The sequence below is a fragment of the Siphateles boraxobius genome, unplaced genomic scaffold (genome assembly GCF_051911475.1).
Source record: "Siphateles boraxobius isolate OS27281-9 unplaced genomic scaffold, OSU_SipBor_1 204, whole genome shotgun sequence".
Taxonomy (NCBI): Eukaryota; Metazoa; Chordata; class Actinopteri; order Cypriniformes; family Leuciscidae; genus Siphateles; species Siphateles boraxobius.
The window spans coordinates 4,324,747-4,350,992 of NW_027508816.1; the positions used below are offsets into that span (position 1 = coordinate 4,324,747).

General features: G+C 41.5%; 4 protein-coding genes across 5 annotated transcripts; 2 read left to right on the forward strand and 2 right to left on the reverse strand.

Annotated features, from left to right (window-relative positions):
- Nucleotides 1–895: 895 nt before the first annotated feature.
- Nucleotides 896–3,327, reverse strand: LOC143745528 (zona pellucida sperm-binding protein 3-like). The gene is made up of 8 exons (XM_077237655.1): nt 2,732–3,327; nt 2,088–2,206; nt 1,911–2,014; nt 1,650–1,827; nt 1,388–1,505; nt 1,225–1,307; nt 1,052–1,143; nt 896–981 (listed from the first exon to the last, which is right to left on the reverse strand). Exons 1-8 carry the CDS (start codon nt 3,275–3,277, stop codon nt 911–913), a joined length of 1,311 nt encoding a protein of 436 aa, XP_077093770.1. The 5' UTR covers nt 3,278–3,327; the 3' UTR covers nt 896–910.
- A 1,654-nt stretch (nt 3,328–4,981) lies between these two features.
- Nucleotides 4,982–7,338, forward strand: LOC143745524 (zona pellucida sperm-binding protein 3-like). 2 transcript variants are annotated; one of them, XM_077237652.1, is made up of 9 exons: nt 4,982–5,187; nt 5,254–5,527; nt 6,029–6,147; nt 6,220–6,323; nt 6,405–6,582; nt 6,719–6,836; nt 6,915–6,997; nt 7,090–7,181; nt 7,253–7,338. In XM_077237652.1, the coding sequence occupies exons 1-9, from the start codon at nt 4,982–4,984 to the stop codon at nt 7,321–7,323; spliced, it is 1,245 nt and encodes a 414-aa protein (XP_077093767.1). In that variant the 3' UTR covers nt 7,324–7,338. The 2 variants fall into 2 exon arrangements, with proteins under 2 accessions (XP_077093767.1, XP_077093766.1); XM_077237651.1 differs by having other exon boundaries at nt 4,982–5,527.
- Nucleotides 7,339–14,349: 7,011 nt separating this feature from the next.
- LOC143745527 (zona pellucida sperm-binding protein 3-like) lies at nt 14,350–16,723 on the reverse strand. The gene is made up of 8 exons (XM_077237654.1): nt 16,175–16,723; nt 15,569–15,687; nt 15,387–15,490; nt 15,121–15,298; nt 14,859–14,976; nt 14,696–14,778; nt 14,506–14,597; nt 14,350–14,434 (listed from the first exon to the last, which is right to left on the reverse strand). Exons 1-8 carry the CDS (start codon nt 16,718–16,720, stop codon nt 14,364–14,366), a joined length of 1,311 nt encoding a protein of 436 aa, XP_077093769.1. The 5' UTR covers nt 16,721–16,723; the 3' UTR covers nt 14,350–14,363.
- A 1,856-nt stretch (nt 16,724–18,579) lies between these two features.
- Nucleotides 18,580–21,019, forward strand: LOC143745538 (zona pellucida sperm-binding protein 3-like). Its single transcript, XM_077237669.1, has 8 exons — nt 18,580–19,173; nt 19,666–19,784; nt 19,858–19,961; nt 20,044–20,221; nt 20,367–20,484; nt 20,559–20,641; nt 20,771–20,862; nt 20,935–21,019. The coding sequence occupies exons 1-8, from the start codon at nt 18,628–18,630 to the stop codon at nt 21,003–21,005; spliced, it is 1,311 nt and encodes a 436-aa protein (XP_077093784.1). The 5' UTR covers nt 18,580–18,627; the 3' UTR covers nt 21,006–21,019.
- The last annotated feature ends 5,227 nt before the right edge of the window (nt 21,020–26,246 follow it).

Consider the following 26,246-nt stretch of genomic DNA (forward strand, 5'->3'; position numbering starts at 1 on the left):
GTTTTCTTTGATATCTTGTGATTTTGGGGTATGCAAGTTTCCAAACACAATGCATGATGGGATACCCTTGAATACCACAACAAAGCGGTATTCAAGATGGTGTGGGGTTCAGTGGAAATTAAGCTTTGGTATTTTTAAGACAGGAAGTGCACAACACTGTCCCATGACACATGCATATGTGGTCAAGTGGCCAAGACATCAAGTGTGGATTTTTGCACAGGCACTTTGGCTCTCTTATCAGACACATTGAGGGGGCATTTACATGCCAAAAGTGTTTTGGGGGCCTAAAAAAGCAAGCTTGGAAAATAGTGTCAAAGTGCAAAGTTTTCAATAAGTACAAGTCACTGTGATCAAACTTCAGTGTTCCCCAGTGTTCTCTCCATTGGCCCTTCCAAATCATGGCCTCCTAATAATCTCCATCCATTGGATTAGCTCCATCACTCTCTCCACCTACAGCTGGTGTGAGGTGAGCAAACTGGTGACGTTGTACTGTGGCATCGTCCAAGTTGATGCTGCACACTGGTGGTTGTTTAGAAGAGATACCCTGATATGATTGAACCACTTTGGGTGTACAGTAGTACAATGGAAAGCGCTAAATAAATGCCTCAGATGTGATTTTCAACAGGAATTCATCTGTTAAACAATTGTAAAACAAGTTACTTCAAAGCATAATCTTGAGCTTCCACTAGCAGTCTTTTAAAAGGTTCATCATTTAAAACTCCCTTTAGAGGCAGTGAAATTAACTTCGGGAACCCTATGATTGCATGCTATATGGGACTTGAAAAGTACAGGACGACAATCAGTTCACCACATTAGCAGAATGAGGCATTTTTTCAAAGCCAAAAGCAGTTAAACCAGACATGCAGCAAAATGACAAGTCAGGTACAACTAAGAATTGATTTAATCAGTTTTATTGAGAACCTCTCTTTTGCCCTTGAACCATTACAGGACCAATTGAGGCCTTGCCTTCCCACTGAATACCTAGAGAGAAGAAAAAAAGCCAAGTTAGCGACTATCAAAATCAACCTTAGCAAGATTGAAAACTACCAACCTCCATAGGGAGAAGCAGCAAATTCACCATCAGGACCACATGTTGAGTCACAGCAACCACAAACTTGGTCGTTACCATCAGCAGCAAACCACCTGCAACAAAAACACGTGGAACCTTCAACATAAGTAAAATTAATACCCCCCCCCCCCCCCACGTAAAAACCCTTCACGTACCCATTGGCAAAGGAGCAGGATTTGCGCTGAGTATCACTGGGTGCAGAAGCAATAGTTGCCTTCAGAATACATGTTATAAAGATCTGCAAGGGATTACAGACAAGTCACGAAACCAAAGCAGATGGGAGAAGTCACGTTAACTCATGATATTCGTAGTACATACAGAAGGACTGTTGCCCTCCTGGAACATAAACGCCTCCAGCTGGAACTGAATCTTGTCAACCTGGGACCGAGGCAAGAAGCGGGAGCTGGAAGCTGTAGTTTTGGCATCCACAAAGCACCTGGCGACAAGACAAATCACAAAGAGCAAATCATGAACGTCAACTGTAGAGGATTAAGAAACTAGACCTTACCCATGACTCCGTGACAAAGTGTTACAAAAGGCAACTTAAACGGTCATCTTGCATCAAGGGCCATGACCTTACCCATGATTCTCAATGAAGGAATATCTCGGAAGGGAGTTCACATCAGGTACTTGAGTGGCCACACAGCGGTCCACAAACACACGCAGAGGCACATGATTGTACTGCTTCACAGATGCCTCGATGTTAATAACGCCACCCAGGAAATAGGAGTATGAAGGCCTCTGATAGAACCAATCATCTACGCAAAAAAAAAAAATTTTAGGTACAGCCACAATAGCAAGGGTAAAGGGGTTTTATTATTGAAAGAAAATCTGTACCAACCCATCATGATCTTCAGGGAGAAGAGCAAGACTTCTTCACCAGCCTCTGTTGAAGCATACGGGACCCATGTTGGCCTCAAGGCATCACTGCTTACATTTTGGAGCCTGCGGTTCATTAAGTACCCATTACATGGTCTCCCAGTTCAAGAAAGTGCAGAAAGTCACAGAGATCCCCTACCTTTGATAATGGCATTGAACACCAACTATTGCACCATCGGTCCGGGTAATCGGAGTACCTGCAAGCGCCTCAGGGGTGTAGGTAAGAGAGAAGGTGTAGACAAGCTCATCCTCATTCATCTGAAAAGAGATTGTGGTTCCCAAGAGGGTCATCCCAAAGACTTTACATACACAAAGACCATGCACTCATATTCCTATGAATGGGAGAAGTGCACTGCAATATGGTGGAATTCCTAAATGGTGGAATTCCTAAAGAGTAAGTCAACGATTAGTAAGTTCCTCAAATGACCACAGCTGCCATCAGAATCTCCAGTGTTGCCAAACATAGTCAATGTTTTGGAGACATGCACTAAGGATTGAACATCCACATTTTGCTGTTCCAGGGTAGAAGCTCTAACACTATGAAGGCAAAATATTTATTGTTCTTGTTTAATAAGCTCCTTCCGTACCATGTATGTGATAGTTTACGTCAGATATTTGTTTGAAGGGTTATTTAAAGGCAAGTAGCTTGAAAATGTAGGATTTACCCATTCAAATAGACAGAACTTGGTCTTAGCTGCCCTGGCATTGTAAAACCAAGTGATCCGACTTTCCTTGAAAAGGTCCTCTGCCACAAATAACCCATTAAGATGTATCTGTTCTTACCATCAACACGCTGTTGCAGTCCTGTAATTCATACTCAAAGATGAGCACTCTCAACCCAGGATCCTGACCAACAACAGGACAGCCACCTAAAGACAGACCAGTTGGCTGGATCAACTGACCATTGCTGAAAAAGTCCTGCTGGACCTCTACAAGAACCCGGTTTTCGCCACATTGAACCGCTACGCTGCTGGGAGTCACGGGTTGCCTCAACTGGAAGTCCACCGCCAACTCACTCTGCACCTCGGGAACGATGGGATACCTCCAATCCAAAGGCTTCACTGGACCCTGCAACAGCTGCTTCTCCTGAAGGCCAAAAGGATCCTGCCCAAGGCTTTTGGAGTCAGGACCCAAAGGACCCTGAAACGGAGAAGCCACTTGCAAAGGGTTCCAGAGCCCTAGAGGAGAAAGGGCAGGACTTCTGGAAGCTGGATCTGATTTTGGCCCCATGCTTCTTGGACTATGACTGTACCTCAAACTTCCCAAGACATCAGGCAGATCAAATGCAACGATCACAACCACCACTAAGACAATTTCCAGGAAACCCATCCTAACAAACTTTGACACAAACACCACAACACACACCAGCACTTGGCTTTGCCATTTTGTACAGCTTTGAGATAAGGTGGCTCCACCCCTTTTACCTTAATTGATTATCTTTGATTTTCCTCTGGACCTGTAGAGTGTATGCGTCTTATGCCGGGCGTACACCAAAGGATTTTCACAGTCCCAGACTAAAGACCGGCAATCTTTAGGAATCTTACTGGAGTCTCGGCGCGCTCCCGTCGTCTCGGTCATTAAATGTGAGGTGATAATCTGCAGTCGGCGACCCGATTTATTCTTTAGGCGACCCGATTTAGTCTTTATTTTTTTCTTTATAGTCAGATTTTTTATCAGTGATCAGACTTTATCCATTGAAATATTACAAGCAACAGAAATAAAAACAAATGTCAGAGCATGTCAGAACACCACCAGGACCCAGAAAACACCTCAGACCCCAGAGGGTCAATACAAATATCACATTTTTTAATTTGGGTCTTTTAGACACAGAAAATCTTAGATAGATGTGGGGAAATCATTTGCAGTTAATATCTCCAGAGAGGATTGGGATTTAGTCTGGGATCATGCTAAGTGGATATCAGTGTGTAACTGAGCACATGCTATTCAATTCAAAATAATACGTCGGCTACATATCACCCCTTATATCAGAAATAAAATGGGCCCAAAACTTTCCCCCAACTACTCAAAATGCAAAATATCAGTCGGTTATTATATTCACTGTATATTTTTACCCTTTATACCCTTTTATTTTTTTATATTAACCGCCTGGTATTATTTTGAATAAATATCATAAGAGACGTTTTAGTAATGTAACTTTAGCTGCAAGAAAGAACATCTTAATGTTGTGGATAAGTGAGAAAACTCCTTCGATCAAAAAATGGCATAACCTTGTGAAAGATCCCATCCCAATGGAATTTTTAACATGTATATTAGATTCTTCTACAGACTTATTCAATCGGATATGGACACCCTATTTGGATTATGTTTCTCTCACCTTGGACGATTGCTTACATTTTTCTTGAAAGCTGTTGTGATTGCTCACAACAAGAAGCCTATTCCTGTGAATGTTTATCTATGTTCCCCTAAAACCCATCTATTTCTTTGATTAATTTTATTAAGAATTTATTTGAGAACCGTGCATTTAAGAACCGAGGTGTTGTCCTTTTTTTCTGTTTTGTTTAGTTTGCTTTGTTTGTTCTGTTGGACTCCATTAACAAAAATGTCAATAAAAATATTAAAAAATAAAACAAATTGTCTTTTGTTACATAGGGACTACTGAACAGACATTTCTAAGTTTATTTTGAAAATGGAAAGTACTTGAAATCAAAATGTTTAAATAAAGCTCTGTAACCTGGCTTTTTGCAAAACTAAAAGTGTGTCCCATTGGGTAATCAAAAGTTCTACGCACACTTGCGGTCTTCAAGCCCACTTGAATACATGGTTCAAAGACCGGAAATACTGTATGTCATGTAAGTAGACAAGTGGTCAAGTACAAAGACGGCAAGTGTGGGTATTTGGACAGGAGCATAAAAAATCTGCAGAGTGGTGCGTCCCCAAAATGCATACACTCTACAGGTCCAGAGGAGAATCAAGGATAATCAATTAAGGTAAAAGGGGTGGAGCCACCTTAACTCAAAGCTGTACAAAATGGCAAAGCCAACTGTTGGTGTTTGTGTTGAAATTTGTTTTGCAATGGGGTTCCTGAAAGTTGTCTTAGTGGTGGTTGCGATTGTTGCATTTGATCTGCCTGATGTCTTGGGAAGTTTGAGGTATAGTCATAGTCCAAGAAGCATAGGGCCAAAATCAGATCCAGCTTCCAGAAGTCCTGCCCTTTCTCCTCTAGTGCTCTGGAACCCTTTGCAAGTGGCTTCTCAGTTTCAGAGTCCTTTGGGTCCTGACTCCAAAAGCCTTGGGCAGGATCCTTTTGGCCTTCAGGAGAAGCAGCTGTTGCAGGGTCCAGTGACGCCTTTGGATTGGAGGTATCCCATCGTTCCCGAGGTGCAGAGCGAGTTGGCGGTAGACTTCCAGTTGAGGCAACCTGTGACTCCCAGCAGCGTAGCGATTCAATGTGGCGAGAACCGGGTTCTCGTAGAGGTCCAGCAGGACTTTTTCAGCAATGGTCAGTTGATCCAGCCAACTGGTCTGTCTTTAGGTGGATGTCCTGTTGTTGGTCAGGATCCTGGGTCAAGAGTGCTCATCTTTGAGTATGAATTACAGGACTGCAACAGCGTGTTGATGGTAAGAACAGATGCATCTTAATGGGTTATTTGTGGCAGAGGACCTCTTCAAGAAAAGTCAGTTCACTTGGTTTTACAATGCCAGGGCAGCTAAGGCCAATATTTATCTATTTGAATTGAACATTCAAGATTTACCCAACTACTTGCCTTTAAATAACCCTTCAAACAACATCTGATTTAAACTATCCAATAAATGTTATGAAAGGAGCTTAAGAAACATGAACAAATCTTGTGCACTTAATAGTTAAAGCTAGTTTTAACCCTGAAACAGCAAAATGTTCAAACCTTAGTGCATGTCTCCCAAACATTGACTATCACTGGCAACACTGGAGCATCTGATGGCAGCTGTGGTGATCTGAAGAATTTACTAATTGATTTTTCTCTGTAGGAATTCCACCATATTGCAGTGCACTTCTCCCATTAATAGCAATATGAGTGCATGGTCTTCGTGTATGTAAAGTCTTTGGGATGACCCTCTTGGTAACCACAATCTTTTTTTCAGATGAATGAGGATGAGCTTGTCTACACCTACTCTCTTACCTACACCCCTGAGGCGCTTGCAGGTACTCCGATTACCCGGGCCGATGGTGCAGTTGTTGGTGTTCAATGCCATTATCAAAGGTAGGGGATCTGTGACTTTCTACGCTTTCTCAACCTGGAAGACCATTTAATGTGTACTTTCATGAACCGCAGGCTCCAAAATGTAAGCAGTGATGCCTTGAGGCCAACATGGGTCCCGTATGCCTCAACAGAAGCTGGTGAAGAAGTCTTGCTCTTCTCCCTAAAGATCATGATGGGTTGGTACAGGTTTTTCTTTCAATAAAAAAACATTTACCTTTGCTATTGTGGATGTACCTAAAATGTTTTTTTGTGTGTAGATGATTGGTTCTATCAGAGACCTTCATACTCCTATTTCCTGGGTGGTGTTATTAACATCGAGGCATCTGTGAAGCAGTACAATCATGTGCCTCTGCGTGTGTTTGTGGACAGCTGTGTGGCCACTCAAGTACCTGATGTGAACTCCCTTCCGAGATATTCCTTCATTGAGAATCATGGGTAAGGTCATGGCCCTTGATGTGGTAGGACTGTTTAAGTTGCCTTTTGTAACCACTTTTTCACAATCATGGGTAAGGTCTAGTTACTTGAGGCTCTAGAATTGAAATGCATGAGTTGCTCTTGTGATTTTTGGCAGGTGCTTTGTGGATGCCAAAACTACAGCTTCCAGCTCCCGCTTCATGCCTCGGTCCCAGGTTGATAAGATCCAGTTCCAGCTGGAGGCGTTTATGTTCCAGGAGGGCAACAGTCCTTCTGTATGTACTACGAATATCATGAGTTGACTTCTCCTCCCATCTGCTTTGGTTTTCTGACTTGTCTGTCATCCCTTGCAGATCTACATAACATGTATTCTGAAGGCAACCATTGCTTCTGCACCCAGTGATGCTCAGCGCAAATCCTGTTCCTTTGCCAATGGGTACGTGAGTTTATTTCATTTATTTTTTTATGGGTGTGAGTGGTATTTTACTTCTCATGTTGAAGGTTCCATGTCTTTTTTTTTTTTTGCAGGTGGTTTGCTGCTGATGGAAACAACCAAGTTTGTGGTTGCTGTGACTCAACATGTGGTCCTGATGGTGAATTTGCTGCTTCTCCCTATGGAGGTTGGTAGTGTTTGCTCTTTCTAAGGTTGATTTTGATTAAAGTCTCTAACTTGGCTTTTTCTTCTCTCTAGGCATTCAGTGGGAAGGCAAGGCCTCACTTGGTCCTGTAATGGTTCAAGGGCAAAAGAGCGGTTCTCAATAAAACTGATTAAATCAATTCTTGGTTGTACCTGACTTGTCATTTTGCTGCATGTCTAGTTTATCTGCCTTTGGCTTTAAAAAAAAGGCCTCATTCTGCTAATGTGGTGAACTGATAGTTGTCCTGTACTTTTCAAGTCCCATGAGGCGCGTGCGGTCTGTTTGTGTTTGGAGCTCCGTCAAATTGATTCATTAATCCCTGATTTTCTTCACCACTCATTTATAAACAACCACTTTCTATTTTTATATCATGTGAACTTATCCTCGACACTATTCCTTATAAAAAACAATCGGATTGCTTTGATATCGCTACTTAGATCCAACTTTCCGAATCTCGGCTACTAGCCTTTAGCCCGCTAGCATTTCACGTGTGGCCTCGCGCCTATCGACCCTCTCATTTTACACCCGTTTCACTGAAAGGATACGGGTTATATCCATTTCAGTCCTAAATTAGTAGTGATATTGGTAGTATCACTACTAATTTACTGTTCATCTGTTATAATGGCGAACATATCGGATGTCTAACGTTACCTCTGAGTGCAGATGAGGACACATTCGAGCTGTTTTCGGTACGATTGGCGCTGGAGTCGGTGGAGAAGCAGATCCGTGTTCTGCTGGTGAAACAAGCCGAGCTGTGAGATCGGCGATCAGCGCTTGAAACATCACGCGCCGATGCTCACAAGTCACTGGTTAGTAACTTTTTGACTGACTTCGTCTACTCCGTGCGTTTCTCTGCCCAGGAGGATGCGATCATCTCTGCCTTCACTCACTCCGTCACCGAGGCAACACCATGGACCCTGGGTGATCCCACAGCGGAAGACACGAGCCAGGACCAGACCAAGGACCTCCCCGCCCCTCCTGGTCTTCGAGATCTCCACCCGGAAACGCTTCTCCCCTCTTCGCGAGTCGGAACGTGACGCCGCCATGATCATCGGCACTTCCATGGTCCGTCATGTCCGTGCTACCTCAGGTAAGCGTAAGGTGCGCACTCACTGCTTTCCTGGTGCTCGTGTTCTTGATGTCGCTGCACAGATTCCCGAGATCCTGAACGGTGACGAGCGCGTCGGAGCTGTCGTGCTGCATGCGGGAACGAACGACATCAGGCTGCGGCAGACGGAGGTTCTGAAGTAGGACTACAGAAGCCTGATCGAGACTGTTCGCAGCACATCGCCTGAAGCAACGATCATCGTGTCTGGACCGCTTCCCACGTACCGACTAGGACAAGAAAGGTTCAGTAGATTATTTGCTCTAAATGAATGGTTAATGTCATGGTGTAATGAACAGAAACTGCTCTTTGTAAATAATTGGAATCTGTTTTGGGAACGGAGTGGCTGTTCTGTCGGACAACATCTCCAAGACGTTACACACCATATGACTAGTAAGTCAAAGTCCAAATCACAGTCTTTGCTGTCCCAACTTAATTGATATATATAGTGTAGAACATTATATAGAAACTGTCTATTCCTCGCTTAGTGAGGCCAAACAATAAATCTAGTGTAGGATCTAGCAAAAGTCTTATTGTAATTAAACCAGAAAATCTAAATATCAGTGAACAAAAACAATTTCTAAAGCTAGGTCTTCTAAACATTAGATCGCTCACACCTAAGGCGGTTATTGTAAATGAAATGGTCACAGATAATAGTTTCGATGTACTTTGCCTTACTGAAACCTGGCTTAAACCAAATAATTATTTCGGTCTAAATGAGTCTACTCCACCAGGAAACTGTTATAAGCATGAGCCCCGTCTGATCGGTCGTGGCGGAGGTGTTGCAACAATCTATAGAGATTCTTAATGTTACTCAGAAAACAGGTCACAGGTTTAATTCGTTTGAAGTACTTGTGCTAAATGTTACGCTTTTAGATGTAAGAAACAAATCCATATTATCTCTAGCCTTGGCTACCCTATAGAGACCTCCAGGGCCCTATGCTGACTTCCTAAAAGAGTTTGCATACTTTCTCTCAGATCTATTGGTCAATGTCGATAAAGCAATAATTGTTGGAGACTTTAACATACACGTAGATAATACAAATGATGCTCTCAAGGTGAACGCATACCTTCAGTCTAGGGGTCAAACAACTAAAAATCAAGTCAGGAATCTGGGTGTGTCTCTGGAGTCAGACCTTAGTTTCAGTAGTCATGTCAAAGCAATAACTAAATCAGCATATTATCACCTGAAAAATATTGCAAGAATTAGATGCTTTGTTTCCAGTCAAGACTTAGAAAAATTTGTGCATGCTTTCATCACCAGTAGAGTGGATTATTGTAATGGACTTCTCACTGGCCTTCCCAAAAAGACCATAAGACAGTTGCAGCTCATACAGAACGCTGCTGCTAGGATTCTGAGCAGAACCAGAAAATATGAACACATCACACCAGTCCTCAGGTCTTTACACTGGCTGCCAGTTACATTTAGGATTGATTTTAAAGTATTATTACTGGTATATAAATCATTCAATGGCCTAGGACCTCAATACATTGCAGATATGCTCAGTGAATATAAACCCAACAGATCACTCAGATCATTAGGATCACATCGGCTAGAAATACCAAGGGTTCACTCTAAGCACGGCGAGTCTGCTTTTAGCTACTATGCCAGCCGCAGCTGGAACCAGCTTCCAGAAGAGATCAGATGTGCTCCTACAGTAGTCACATTCAAATCCAGACTCAAAACACATCTGTTTAACTGTGCATTTACTGAATGAGCACTGTGCCACTGTTCGTCCGACTATTTGCACTGTATTTTATTTTATGTTTTAATTATTCTGATTTCTGTATTTTATCTTTTATTCTAAACTGTTTTAATTCTGATTTCTTTTGATTATTTTAATTTCTTCTATGTAAAGCACTTTGAATTACCATTGTGTATGAAATGTGCTATATAAATAAACTTGCCTTGCCTTGCCATGCGTTAGGGGCTGCGTTTACAGATTTATTAAACTCCTTTGGGGTCACGCAAAACGTCAGTGGTCCCACTCATCGTCTAAATCATACACTAGATTTAATTATCATATGGAACCAATCCAACTGATATAAATATTATACCGCAAAGTGACTATCTCACTGATCATTACATGTTATCTTGCGTAATACGTAATGCTGAAATTTGTCATGTTGCGCCACGTTATCGACCAGGCAGAACAATCCTTCCAACCACTATAGATAGATTCTCAAATAGCTTACCTGATCTATCTCAGCTGCTCAGTGCACCCAAACAGATGAACTAGAGGAAATGACTAGCAGTTTGAGCACCATGTTCTCTAGTACACTAGATATTGTTGCACCAATTAGATTAAAAAAGGTTAGAGAGAAAACTAAAGCACCATGGTACAACAGTGCTAAGCATGCTATCAAGAGAGAAACTCGTAACTTAGAGCGTAAATGGAAACAAACTAATTTAGAGGTCTTTAGAATCGCGTGGAAAGACAGTATGTCACGTTATAAAAAGGCTCTAAAAGCAGCCAGGGCTGAGCATCTCCGCAAACTAATAGAAAATAACCAAAATAATCCAAGGTTTTTATTCAACACCGTGGCTAGACTAACAAATAAACAGACATCACCAGAGCAAAATATTCCGTTACAATATAGTAGTAATGATTTTATTAATTACTTCGATGAGAAAATAGAAAGCATCCGAAACACAATTGTAAATATACAATCCTCTATGATGTCTTATGAATCAACCTCAATTACGGCCCCTCTAGAACAACTACACCGTTTTACAACTATAGGACAGGAAGAGCTAAATGCAATGATAAGTTTATCTAAACCAACAACATGTTTATTAGATCCAATACCCACTAAACTACTGAAAGAAGTGTTACCTGTAGTGGAAGAGCCTCTTCTTAATATTAACTCATCTTTATTTTTAAGTCATGTTCCAAAAATATTCAAGCTGGCAGTACTAAAACCTCTCATTAAGAAACCGCAATTAGATCCAAATAACTTAGCAAGTTACAGACCCATCTCAAATCTTCCATTTATGTCTAAAATACTGAAAAAATTGTGTCCGCTCAATTGTGCTCTTTCTTGCAAGAAAATGATATCTTTGAAAAATTCCAGTCGGGATTCAGACCGCATCATAGCACAGAAACCGCGCTAGTTAAAATTACAAATGATTTACTTTTAGCTTCTGACCAAGGCTGTATCTCAATACTAGTTCTACTCGATCTTAGCGCTGCGTTCGACACTATAGATCAAAAAATACTCCGGGATCGACTACAAAACTGCACTGGTGTTCGGGGACAGGCACTAAGCTGGTTTAGATCGTACAACTTTAATTTAGAAGGATGTCCTGTTACTTTATCCACTACAGTAAAAGACCTGGCTGTTATACTAGACCGCAACTTGACTTTCGAAAATCATATTTCATATATTACAAGAACAGCCTTTTTCCACCTTAGAAACATTGCTAAGCTACGTAACATGCTACCTGTTTCTGATGCAGAAAAGTTAGTTCATGCATTAATGACCTCGAGACTAGATTACTGTAATGCTTTATTAGCTGGTTGTCCTGCATCCTCAATAAGCTACAGTTAGTGCAAAATGCAGCCGCTAGAGTTCTTACTAGAACAAGAAAATATGATCATATAACACCTATTTTATCATCTCTACACTGGTTACCTATTAAGTTACGTATCAATTACAAAGTATTCCTGCTGACCTATAAAGCCCTAAATGGTTTAGCTCCTGTGTATTTAACAGACCTTCTATCGCCATACAATCCATCGCGCTCTTTAAGATCACTAAATTCGAGGCTTCTGGTCATTCCTAGGATATCGAAGTCCACTAAAGGAGGGAGGGCGTTCTCACAATTAGCTCCTAAACTCTGGAATAGCCTTCCTGATATTGTTCGAGACTCAGACTCGCTGTCCCAGTTTAAAACTAGATTAAAGATGAATCTCTTTAACCAAGCATTCACTTAATGCTTAACCTTTAATACTACTGCTGAATCAGTTCGAATGCATTAACATTATGAACATCAGCTATGCTAATTATTTCCCATCTGCCTTTCTGCTGTTATCTCGAGACGCTAGTCACGAGGTAAATGGCGTTCGTCAGCTCCAGTTTGTATCCAGCCTCTCATGGAGACTGCAGATGCCCCAACGCCTGTGAAGAGACGACTCAACGCCTGTGAAGAGACGACTCAAAGCCGGCGATATGTTATGCCATAAACTAGTACATGATTAACTAACTGTATTTTTCTATGTACATTTCCGAAATGCACTTTCTGTAAAGCTGCTTTGAGACGATGTGTATTGTGAAAAGCGCTATACAAATAAATTTGAATTGAATATAGCATGCAATCATAGGGTTCCCGAAGTTAACTTCACTGCATCTAAAGGGAGTTTTAAAGGATGAACTTTCACTAGCAGTCTTTAAAAGGTTCAAGATTATGCTTGGAAGCAGTTTGTTTTACAATTTGTTTAACAGATAATTCCTGTTGAAATCACTTCTGAGGCATTTATATACTGCTTTCCTTTGTACTACTGTACACCCAAAGTGCTTCAATCATATCAGGGTATCTCTCCTCAACCACCAGTGTGCAGCATCAACCTGGATGATGCGACAGCAGCCACAATACAACGTTGCCAGTGTGCTCCCCTCACACCAGCTGTAGGTGGAGAGAGTGATGGAGCTAATTCAATGGATGGGGATTATTAGGAGGCCACGAGTTACACCCCTACTCTTTACGAGAAGTGCGATGCTATCTTTATTGACCATAGGGTGTCAGGATCTCGGTTTAACGTCTCATCTGACTGATGGTGCTCTTAATTTGGCAAAGAGCTCTGCAGGGAACACCTTGTCCCATAAAGCGCTGTGGGTGATGTAATTTGAGTGTCTTTTAATATTCCGGTTCTCTTGTCTGTCCATGTTTTTATACTTATCTACTTATTCAACTTCCACTGAAGTTTGATCACATTGACTTGTACTTTTTTGAAAACCTTTCACTTTGAAAATATTTTTCCAAGTTTGCTTTTTTTAGGCCCCCAAAACACTTGTCATGTACTGTAAATGCCCCCTCAATGTGTCAGATAAGAGTCAAAGTACCTGTGCAAAAAATCCACACTTGATGTCATGGCCACTTGACTGTATGTGACATGGGACAGTCTTGCACAGTTCCTGTCTTAAAAATACCAAAGCTTAATTGCCACTGAACCCACATCTTGATACCGCTTTGTTGTGGTATTCAAGCGTATCCCATCATGCATTGTGTTTGGAAACTTGCATCCCCCAAAATCACGATATCAAGGAAAACGTAACACTTTATTTTGATGGTCCCTTTGGAAGATTGGGATACACCTAGTCAACAATTCAAAGCTGCATCATGGTGGCGTGACAAAGGCTACCCTGATTCCAAAAGCGTCTTCAAATGGTCCCTTTATTTCCCTGTGAAATGGATATACACTTTCAGTTCCATTTTATTTTTGATGGATGTGTGGTAGAGCAAGTATAGTTTATCCATGAGGATTTGAAATTATCAGTTGCTCCAATATCTTTGAATGTGTCACTCACAGCAAAGCTCAAGTCTGAGCCATTCAATGCTAATCAGTGACACCAGGGAACAGGACACCTGCTGTCAAGCTGTTTTGTGAGTGGAGGCAGAATCCATATGCACATTCATAGAATCATATGTACTAAATGAGGCAAGGTTGCAGAGTTACATTGTTCAAGTGGTTGAGGATATATCCCTTGATATGATTAAGCGCTTTGGGTGTACAGAAGTACAAATGAAACCACTATTTAAATGCCTTACTGGTAATGATATTAACCAAGAATTCTTCTGTTAAACTAATTGCTTCAAAAGCATAACCTTGAGCTTTCACTATCGGTCTTTAAAGGTTCATCATTTAAAACTCTGTATGGAGAGAGAAAGAAGCCAATAACTTCAGGAGCCCTATGGTTACATACTATATGGGAATTGAAACATACAGGACGACTATCAGTTTCACCACATTAGCAGAATGAGACTTCTTCAAAAGTATTCAAACCAGACATGCAGCAAAATAACAAGTCAGGTAAAACCAATGATTGATTTGTCAGTTTTATTGAGAACCTCTCTTTTGCCCTTGAACCATTACAGGACCAAGTGAGGCCTTGCCTTCCCACTGAATACCTAGAGAGAAGAAACAAGCCAAGTTAGAGACTTGAATCAAATAAACCTTAGCAAGAGCAAAAGCTACCAACCTCCATAGAGAGAAGCAGCTAATTCACCATCAGGACCACATGTTGAGTCACAGCAACCACAAACTTGGTCGTTTCCATCAGCACCAAACCACCTGCAACAAAACAAAGACATGGAACCTTCAACATTACAAGTAAACTTAACACCCCCAGCCCCCCCCCCCCCCCCCCCCAAAAAAAATCCCTCACATACCCATTGGCAAAGGAACAGGATTTGTGCTGAGCGTCACTGGGTGCAGAAGCAATAGTTGCCTTCAGAATACATGTTATGTAGATCTGCAAGGGATGACAGACAAGTAAAAAAACCAAAGCAGATGAGAGAAGTCAAGTTAACTCATGATATTCGTGGTACATACAGAAGGACTGTTGCCCTCCTGGAACATAAATGCCTCCAGCTGGAACTGGATCTTGTCAACCTGGGACCGAGGCATGAAGCGGGAGCTGGAAGCTGTAGTTTTGGCATCCACAAAGCACCTGATGACAAAACGATCACAAAGAGCAACTCATGAATGTCAACTGTAGAGCATCAAGAAACTAGACCTTACCCATGACTCTGTGACAAAGTGTTACAAAAGGCAACTTAAAACGGTCCTACCACATCAAGGGCCATGACCTTACCCGTGATTCTCGATGAAGGAATATCTCGGAAGAGAGTTCACATCAGGTACTTGAGTGGCCACACAGCTGTCCACAAACACACGCAGAGGGACATGATTGTACTGCTTCACAGATGCCTCGATGTTAATAACACCACCCAGGAAATAGGAGTATGAAGGCCTCTGATAGGACCAATCATCTAAACAAAAAAAAAAAACATTATAGGCACAGCTACAACAGCAAGGGTAAGGTTTATTTTATTGAAAAGGAAAAAATCCTGTACCAACCCATCATGATCTTCAGGGAGAACAGCAAGACTTCTTCACCAGCCTCTTTTGAGGCATAAGGGACCCATGTTGGCCTCAAGGCATCACTGCTTACATTATGGAGCCTGCGGTTAACGAAAGTACCCATTAAAATAGTCTCCCAGTTCCACAATAAAGTGCAGAAAATCACAGAGATTCCCTACCTTTGATAATGGCATTGAACACCAACGATTGCACCATCAGCCCGGGTAATCGGAGTACCTGCAAGCGCCTCAGGGGTGTAGGTAAGAGAGAAAGTGTAGACAAGCTCATCCTCATTCATCTGTAAAAAGATTGTGGTTACCAAGAGGGTCATCCCAAAGATTGACATAGACTAAGACCATGCACTCATATTGCTATGAATGGGAGAAGGTGCACTGCAATATGGTGGAATTCCTACAGAGCAAAATCACCAATTAGTAAATTCTTCAGATCACCACAGCTGCCCTCAGCCAGAGGTAGTCATTGTTTGGGAGAAATGCACTAAGGATTGAACATTTTGTTGTTCCAGCCTTAACTAGCTATAACACTTAAGTGTACAAGATTTATTCTGTATTTCTTAAGCTTAAAATAACATTTATGGGATAGTTTACATCAGATGTTGGTTTGAAGGGTTATTTAAAGGCAAGTAGCTGGTTAAATCCTGAATGTTCAATTCAAATAGATAAAATTTGGCCTTAGCTGCCCTGGCATTGTAAAACCAAGTGAGCTGACTTTCCTTGAAAAGGTCCTCTGCCACAAACAACCCATTAAGATGCATCTGTTCTTACCATCAGCACGCTGTTGCAGTCCTGTAATTCATACTCAAAGATGAGCACTCTTGACCCAGGATCCTGACCAACAACAGGACAGCCACCTAAAGACAGGCCAGTTGGCTGGATCAACTGACCATTGCTGAAAAAGTCCTGCTGGACCTCTACGAGAACCCGGTTCTCGCCACATTGAACCGCTACGCTGCTGGGAGTCACGGGTTGCCTCAACTGGAAGTCTACCGCCAACTCGCTCTGCACCTCGGGAACGATGGGATACCTCCAATCCAAAGGCTTCACTGGAACCTGCAACAGCTGCTTCTCCTGAACGCCAAAAGGATCCTGCGCAAGGCTTTTGGAGTCGGGACCCAAAGGACTCTGAAACTGAGAAGCCACTTGCAAAGGGTTCCAGAGCCCTAGAGGAGAAAGGGCAGGACTTCTGGAAGCTGGATCTGATCTTGGCCCCATGCTTCTTGGACTATGACTATACCTTAAACTTCCCAAGACATCAGGCAGATCAAATGCAACAATTGCAACCACCACTAAGACAACTTTCAGGAACCCCATTGTAAAGAAAAAAAAATGTTCAACACAAACACCAACACTTGGCTTTGTCATTTTGTACAGCTTTGAGTTAAGGTGGCTCCACCCCTTTTACCTTAATTGATTATACTTGATTCTCCTCTGGACCTGTAGAGTGTATGCATTTTGGGGACGCACCACTCTGCAGATTTTTTATTCGCCTGTCCAAATACCCACACTTGCCGTCTTTGTACTTGACCACTTGTCTACTTACATGACCTACAGTATTTCCGGTCTTTGAACCATGTATTCAAGTGGGCTTGAAGACCGCAAGTGTGCGTAGAACTTTTGATTACCCAATGGGACACACTTTTAGTTTTGCAAAAAGCCACGTTACAGAGCTTTATTTAAACATTTTGATTTCAAGTACTTTCCATTTTCAAAATAAACTTCGAAATGTCTGTTCAGCAGTCCCTATGTAACAAAAGACAATTTGTTTTATTTTGAATATTTTTATTGACATTTTTGTTAATGGAGTTCCAACAGAACAAACAAAGCAAACTAAACAAAACAGAAAAAAAGGACAACACCTCGGTTCTTAAATGCACGGTTCTCAAATAAATTCTTAATAAAATTAATCAAAGAAATAGATGGGTTTTAGGGGAACATAGATAAACATTCACAAGAATAGGCTTCTTGTTGTGAGCAATCACAACAGCTTTCAAGAAAAATGTAAGCAATCGTCCAAGGTGAGAGAAACATAATCCAAATAGGGTGTCCATATCCGATTGAATAAGTCTGTAGAAGAATCTAATATACATGTTAAAAATTCCATTGGGATGGGATCTTTCACAAGGTTATGCCTTTTTTGATCGAAGGAGTTTTCTCACTTATCCAGAACATCAAAATGTTCTTTCTTGCAGCTAAAGTTACATTACTAAAAAGTCTCTTATGATATTTATTCAAAATAATACCAGCCGGCGGACCTAGAATAAATGAACAAGGATCAACATCAATTATCATTCCCAGAATATTGCCAACGTGGTCTGCAATTTTCTTCCTAAACAATTTAATTTTGTGACAAGACCAGATACAGTGAATATAATAACCGACTGCTATTTTGCATTTTGAGCAGTTGGGGGAAAGTTTTGGGCCCATTTTATTTCTGATATAAGGGGTGAAATGTAGCCGACGTATTATTTTGAATTGAATAGCATGTGCTCTGTTACACACTGATATTCATTTAGCATGATCCCAGACTAAATCCCAATCCTCTCTGGATATATTTACTGCAAAACCATTTCCCCACATCTATCTAAGATTTTCTGTGTCTAAAAGACCCAATTTAAAAAATGTGATATTTGTATTAACCCTCTGGGTTGTTTTCTGGGTCCTGGTGGTGTTCTGACATGCTCTGACATTTGTGTTTATTTCTGTTGCTTGTAACATTTCCATGGCTAAAGTCTGATCACTGATAAAAAATCTGCAGAATGGTGTCCCTAATGCTTTCTGTACACCTAAAGACTTTGAAAAGATTTAGAAAAGACTTTATAAGATTATCAGCTCACATCTAAAGACTTGGGTTCACAGTTTTTAGTCTCAGACTAAAGACTTGCGATAATATCAAACATGTTTGATATGAAAGACTAGAGAAAGACTGGCATAAATATTGTCGCCGACTGCAGATTATCACCTCACATTTAACGATCGAGACGAAAAGAGCGCGCCGAGACTCCAGTAAGATTCCTAAAGACTGCCGGTCTTTAGTCTGGGACTGTGAAAATCCTTTGGTGTACGCCCGGCATAAGATGCATACACTCTACAGGTCCAGAGGAAAATCAAGGATAATCAATTAAGGTAAAAGGGGTGGAGCCACCTTATCTCAAAGCTGTACAAAATGGCAAAGCCAAGTGCTGGTGTGTGTTGTGGTGTTTGTGTCAAAGTTTGTTAGGATGGGTTTCCTGGAAATTGTCTTAGTGGTGGTTGTGATCGTTGCATTTGATCTGCCTGATGTCTTGGGAAGTTTGAGGTACAGTCATAGTCCAAGAAGCATGGGGCCAAAATCAGATCCAGCTTCCAGAAGTCCTGCCCTTTCTCCTTTAGGGCTCTGGAACCCTTTGCAAGTGGCTTCTCAGTTTCAGAATCCTTTGGGTCTTGAATCCAAAAGCCTTTTGCAGGATCCTTTTGGCCTTCAGGAGAAGCAGCTGTTGCAGGGTCCAGTGAAGCCTTTGGATTGGAGGTATCCCATCGTTCCCGAGGTGCAGAGCGAGTTGGCGGTGGACTTCCAGTTGAGACAACCTGTGACTCCCAGCAGCGTAGCGGTTCAATGTGGCGAGAACCGGGTTCTCGTAGAGGTCCAGCAGGACTTTTTCAGCAATGGTCAGTTGATCCAGCCAACTGGTCTGTCTTTAGGTGGATGTCCTGTTGTTGGTCAGGATCCTGGGTCGAGAGTGCTCATCTTTGAGTATGAATTACAGGACTGCAACAGTGTGCTGATGGTAAGAACAGATACATCTTAATGGGTTATTTGTGGCAGAGGACCTTTTCAAGGAAAGTCAGTTCACTTGGCTTTACAATGCCAGGGCAGTTAAGACCAATTTCTGTCTATTTGAACGGGTAAATCCTGAATTTTCAAGCTACTTGCCTTTAAATAACCCTTCAAACAAATATCTGACGTAAACTATCACATAAATGGTACGAAAAGGAGCTTAAGAAACAAGAACAATAAATATTTTGCCTTCATAGTTTTAGAGCTTCTACCCTGGAACAGCAAAATGTGCATGTCTCCAAAACATTTACTATGTTTGGCAACACTGGAGATTCTGATGGCAGCTGTGGTGATTTGAGGAACTTGCTAATCGTTGACTTGCTCTTTAGGAATTCCACCATATTGCAGTGCACTTCTCCCATTCATAGCAATATGAGTGCATGGTCTTTGTGTATGTAAAGTCTTTGGGATGACCCTCTTGGGAACCACAATCTCTTTTCAGATGAATGAGGATGAGCTTGTCTACAGCTTCTCACTTACCTACACCCCTGAGGTGCTTGCAGGTACTCCGATTACCCGGACCGATGGTGCAATAGTTGGTGTTCAATGCCATTACCAAAGGTAGGGGATCTCTGTGACTTTCTGCACTTTCTTGAACTGGGAGACCATTTAATGGGTACTTAATGAACCGCAGGCTCCAAAATGTAAGCAGTGATGCCTTGAGGCCAACATGGGTCCCGTATGGCTCAACAGAGGCTGGTGAAGAAGTCTTGCTGTTCTCCCTGAAGATCATGATGGGTTGGTACAGATTTTTTCTTTCAATAATAAAACCCCTTTACTCTTGCTATTGTGGCTAAAATGTTTTTTTTTTTTTGTCTAGATGATTGGTTCTATCAGAGGCCTTCAAACTCCTATTTCCTGGGTGGCGTTATTAACATCGAGGCATCTGTGAAGCAGTACAATCATGTGCCTCTGCGTGTGTTTGTGGACCGCTGTGTGGCCACTCAAGTACCTGATGTGAACTCCCTTCCGAGATATTCCTTCATTGAGAATCACGGGTAAAGTCATGGCCCTTGATGCGAGAGGACCGTTTTAAGTTGCCTTTTGTAACACTTTGTCACAGAGTCATGGGTAAGGTCAAGTTTCTTAATGCTCTACAGTTGACGTTCATGAGTTGCTCTTTGTGATTTGTCTTGTCGTCAGGTGCTTTGTGGATGCCAAAACTACAGTTTCCAGCTCCCGCTTCTTGCCTCGGTCCCAGGTTGACAAGATTCAGTTCCAGCTGGAGGCATTTATGTTCCAGGAGGGCAACAGTCCTTCTGTATGTACTACGAAATAACTTGAATTCTCCTCCCATCCGCTTTGGTTTTCTGACTTGTCTGTCATCCCTTGCAGATCTACATAACATGTATTCTGAAGGCAACTATTGCTTCTGCACCCAGTGATGCTCAGCGCAAATCCTGTTCATTTGCTAATGGGTACGTGAGGGTTTTTTTTGGGGGGGGGGCTAGGGGTGGGGGTAGGGGAGGGGGTGTGGGTAGGGGAGGGGGTGTGGGTGGTGGTGTTCATTTTACTTATGTTGAAGGTTCCATGTCTTTTTGTTGCAGGTGGTTTTCTGCTGATGGAAATGACCAAGTTTGTGGTTGCTGTGACTCAACATGTGGTCCTGATGGTGAATTCGCTGCTTCTCCCTATGGAGGTTGGTAGTGTTTGCTCTTGCTAAGGTGGATGGGGTCAAGTACTCTAACTTGGCTTTTTTTCTTCTCTCTAGGCATTCAGTGGGAAGGCAAGGCATCACTTGGTCCTTTAATGGTTCAAGGGCAAAAGAGAGGTTCTCAATAAAACTGACAAATCAATCATTGGTTGTACCTGACTTGTCATTTTGCTGCATGTCTGGTTCAACTACTTTGGGCTTTGAAAAAGTGCCTCATTCTGCTAATGTGGTGACACTGATAGTCGTCCTGTACGTTTCAATTCCCATATAGCATTCAACGATAGGGTTCCCAAAGTTATTAACTTATCTCTCCATAGGGAGTACGTATGTTACTACGTAACATCTTTAGTTGGAACTTCTTAATTATTGCCCTGATGGTCAAAATGGGGATTCTCAATTATTTAGCTATTTTCTTACAGACACTTTCTATTTTGTGATGCTCAACAATCTATTGATGCACATCAGAACTATATTATTTGGGTTTTATTCATTGTGATGGATGATTAAGGGAATTTGGCCTTTGTGTTTCCTCATATTTAAACTTCTGTGAAACAAGAAGTCATAGCTAGACAATTTTGTGTTCCTAGTCACCCTGGTGTGCTAAAAAAAAGGTAAATATTAATGGGAATATACTTCAAGGATATTTTACTCATAAAAAATTCTAGGGGTGCCAACGTGTTTTGGAGAAAAACATTTATTTTATAATATGATTTCCCCCTCACTTTCAATTCTTTTGCTTCAATGAAAGGTTAGATTTTTGCAATTTTTTTGAATGAAAGATCAAAAGATTGATTTTTGTACAGCCATTTTTATCATATTTATCAGGGTTGCCATTAATTCTGATCACAAATGTACATGCTTCTCACATATTATTGTAGCACAGGGTGTCCTGAATACAGTGTAATCAGACTTTAGCCATGAACATGTTACAAGTAACAGAAATGAGCACAAATGTCAGAGCATGTCAGAAAACCTCCAGGGCCCAGAAAACACCTCAGACCTCATAGGGGTTAATACAAACATCACAATTTATAAATTGTGTCTTTCTTAACATAGGGACTACTGAACAGACATTTATAAGTTTATGTTAAAATCCAAAGTACTTGAAATGAAAAATGTGTAAATAAAGCTCTGTAACTTGCAATCTGGCTAAACTAAAAGTGTGTCCCAATGAGTAATCAAAAGTTCTACACACACTTGCGGTCTTCAAGCCCACTTGAACACATGGATCAAAGACCAGAAATATAGGTATATATTTATACTACAATATTATTATATATAATATTTATATTTTCTCACCTGAACACCTGTAAATATATACTGTATATGTAGGTCATGTAAGTAGACAAGTGGTCAAGTACAAAGATGGCAAGTGTGGGTATTTGGACAGGCGCATAAAAAAGGGGCAGAGTGGTGCGTCCCCAAAATGCATACACTCTACAGGTCCAGAGGAGAATCAAGGACAATCAATTAAGGTAAAAGGGGATAATCAATTAAGGTAAAGCCACCTTAACTCAAAGCTGTAAAAAATGGCAAAGCCAAGTGCTGGTGTTTGTGTCGAAAAATTGTTACGATGGGGTTCCTGAAAGTTGTTTTAGTGGTGGTTGTGATCATTGCATTTGATCTGCCTGATGTCTTGGGAAATTTGAGGTACAGTCATAGTCCAAGAAGCATGGGGCCAAAATCAGATCCAGCTTCCAGAAGTCCTGCCTTTTATCTTCTAGGGCCCTGGAACCCTTTGCAAGTGGCTCCTCAGTTTCAGAGTCCTTTTGGTCCCGACTCCAAAAGCCTTGCGCAGGATCCTTTTGGCCTTCAGGAGAAGCAGCTGTTGCAGGGTCCAGTGAAGCCTTTGGATTGGAGGTATCCCATCGTTCCCGAGGTGCAGGAAGAGTTGGCGGTAGACTTCCAGTTGTGACAACCCTTGACTCCCAGCAGTGTAGTGTAATAACAACAAAAAATATATATTATCAAAAGTTAAAGTTCCTCCTGGGCGTCTTCGACTTCTTGGCGCCCGCGGTACTGGCCATCTGGAGCTGGATATTTTTGCCGAATTGCCTGCACAACACAAGCGGGTAGAACGATGCGACGTCCTCTGCCTAATCTCTCTCCTTGCAGGACCCATTCAAGGAAGTGCCGGTATGCAACTAGACGATATTGTCTAAAACATATTGAGAATAAAGTTAGCGATATTTTGTATTTAGGTGCCACAGTAGTAAACAATGCCACATTAGACTGTTTGTGCATTTAAACATGGTATCTTATGCCGCGTTCCAGGCAACCTGTAATCCGTGTTTTTTCAACTCGTAACTGGGAGTACATCTATCTAGTACGAATTCACGGGGGGAATGTCACGGGTTTGACTGCCGTTCCAGTGCACTTTCACGGGTATAAGGTTGGAAAAACACGGGTTACAGGTTGCCTGGAACGATGTACTCCCAGTTACGAGTTGGAAAAACACGGGTTACAGGTTGACTGGAACGCGGCATTACTGCACAAACAGTTCACTGTTGACGTTACGTTTTAAACGGGAATCATAACGTGACAATGCTTTAAGATATTGTTTATATTTGACGAGATTAATCATATATACATGTAAAACACTTACTTTACAGTCAGGCGTCCATTTCTCCCTGCTGGCTTCGGCTGTCGTTTCCAGTTAATTTTCGGGATGCGGAAATATGTATCTAGGACGCCTCTGTCCATATGTGGTGCGAAACTTGGATGGTTCACAACACAACACTCCATGTCCGTGTCTGCCTCTGACATTTCTTCTAGAAGTAATTGGCATTTTAGAGATTCTTTGCAGCAGACAGACTCTAGCTCGGTGTCCATAGGCGCACAGTTACAGCACGAGCACCACCAATTCGCTACAGCGCGAGCAAGCCCGGGCTTCTCGTCTGCGCCGGGCTGGTCTCCTGCGGCGGCCGCTGCCGCAGCCGACGCCGCCGCCTCTTGTTCCTCCATCAGCCTCAGCTGCTCTTCGCTATATTGTGGCTCGTATAAATAGCCACGAACATCAGTTTCGAGCAAAAGATTTTCAAAATCCTCGTCTTACATATCGTGTGTCGTAAATTCAGGCATTATGGTAAATCTAACTCCTTGAGCGCTTGTTAGCTTAGCTTGCTGTCTTCCAAGCAAGATGGCGGATTAATAGTTTAGTTTCTTCAGGTTTAGTCCCACCCACTGATCTGTAATAGGCCGGTGGGGTGAGTGGGTCCCACGCCCTTGAATAATAATGAGCTAAAGGCTGTAGTTTTCTTAATATGCTATTAATTTATCTTCCGTCCTATCGTGACGCAAAATGACGATATTTACGTCACGATAGGACGGAAGTAAAACACTTAAATCCTTTTTTCTCCCATCTCAGAAAAAAAACAAGCAAAATTCAACCATCATTATAATATATGACTGGGTTTCTAACAATACAAACCTTAATGCAAATGGGTGAAGTGACCCTTTAAGAAACAAGAACAATAAATCTTGTACACTTAATAGTGTTAAAGCTAGTTTTAATCCTAGAACTGCAAAATGTTCAATCCTTAGTGCATGTCTCCAAAACATTGACTATCTCTGGCAATACCTGATCTTCTGATGGCAGCTGTGGTGATGTGAAGAATTTGCAAATTGGTGATTTTGCTCTGTAGGAATTCCACCATATTGCAGTGCACCTTCTCCCATTCATAGCAATATGAGTCATCATGGTCTTGGTGTATGTAGAGTCTTTCAATAAAATAAACCTTTACCCTTCCTATTGTGGCTGTGCCTAAAATGTTTTTTTGTCTAGATGATTGGTTCTATCAGAGGACTTCATACTCCTATTTTCTGCGTGGTGTTCATAACATCGAGGCATCTGTGAAGCAGTACAATCATGTGCCTCTGCGTGTGTTTGTGGACAGCTGTGTGGCCACTCAAGTACCTGATGTGAACTCCCCTCCGAGATATTCCTTCATCGAGAATCACGGGTAAGGTCATGGCCCTTGATGTGGTAGGACCGTTTTATGTGGTAGGCCTTTTGTAACCACTTTGTCACAGAGTCATGGGTAAGGTCTAGTTACTCGATGCTCTAGAATTGACATTCATGAGTCGCTCTTTGTGATTGTCGTCATGTGCTTTTGTGGATGCCAAAACTACAGCTTCCAGCTCCCGCATTATGCCTCGGTCCCAGGTTGACAAGATCCAGTTCCAGCTGGAGGCGTTTGTTCCAGGAGGGCAACAGTCCTTCTGTATGTATTACAAATGAGTTTACTTGACTTCTCCCATCTGCTTTGGTTTTGTGACTTGTCTGTCATCCTTTGCAGATCTACATAACACGTATTCTGATCGGCAAATAGTATGCAACCATAGGGTTCCCGAAGTTAACTTCACTTTCTCCAAAGGGAGTTTTAAATTATGAACCTTTAAAGACTGCAAGTGAAAGCTCAAGGGAAAGCTTTTGAAGCAATTCGTTTTTTACAATTTTCTTTTTAACAGATGAATTCCTGGTGAGAATCATTACCACTATGGCATTTATAGTGCTTTCATTTGTACTACTGTACACCCAAAGCGCTTCACAATCATATCAGGGGATCTCTCCTCATCCACCACCAAAGAATGGCGATTCTCAGAATCTAGCGTAAGTCCTGAAATTACATACATGAGCAATTATAGGCTGTTGGAGAGAAATCGGGCTGAAGTGAATGTCCTCCCTGTATGGTCAAATCACTGGCAGATTTTGGTCACCAATACTGTACATCTGTTGTGCCCTCTACAGAAACAACCTCAATCTCTACTTTATTTAATCCATCCTCCAGTTTAATAGTTCTTAATCACCAAATAACTGGGAACATTTGATATGTAGCAATCTCAATCTCAGCATATACACCCAGCTAACTTTTTTTGCTAACATTCCCATGACCTTATGAAAACATTACTTGACATAAGAGAATATGATGTTCAACATCACACTTTTTTAATGTTCCAAAAACACTTTTTTTTCATTTTATACGAACGCTAATAGAACATTCCATTTAAATTTTGTTAACTTTCATTGTTCATGGAAACTTTTTTATAAAAAAAACGTTTTACTTCAGAACATTCAATGTTTTTGCGTATTTGGACACTAAAATTAAGTATGCCTTAAAAGTAATTTCATGAGAAAACAAAATATCAAATTTTGTGGAAATTCTTTTCTAGACCTTAAATAACAAATGAAAGATAACTGGAAATCTCGAAAATCATAAGTATAAGTCTTTATTTCTTGAAAGAAAGGCAGTTCACACACAGACAGAGTCTGACATGAGAAGGGCAAAGGTATTCTAATTTTGCACAGTTTATATACAAAAGAACATCCCCAAAAACATACCCCTCCCTTTCTTATCTTTGTTCAAGAG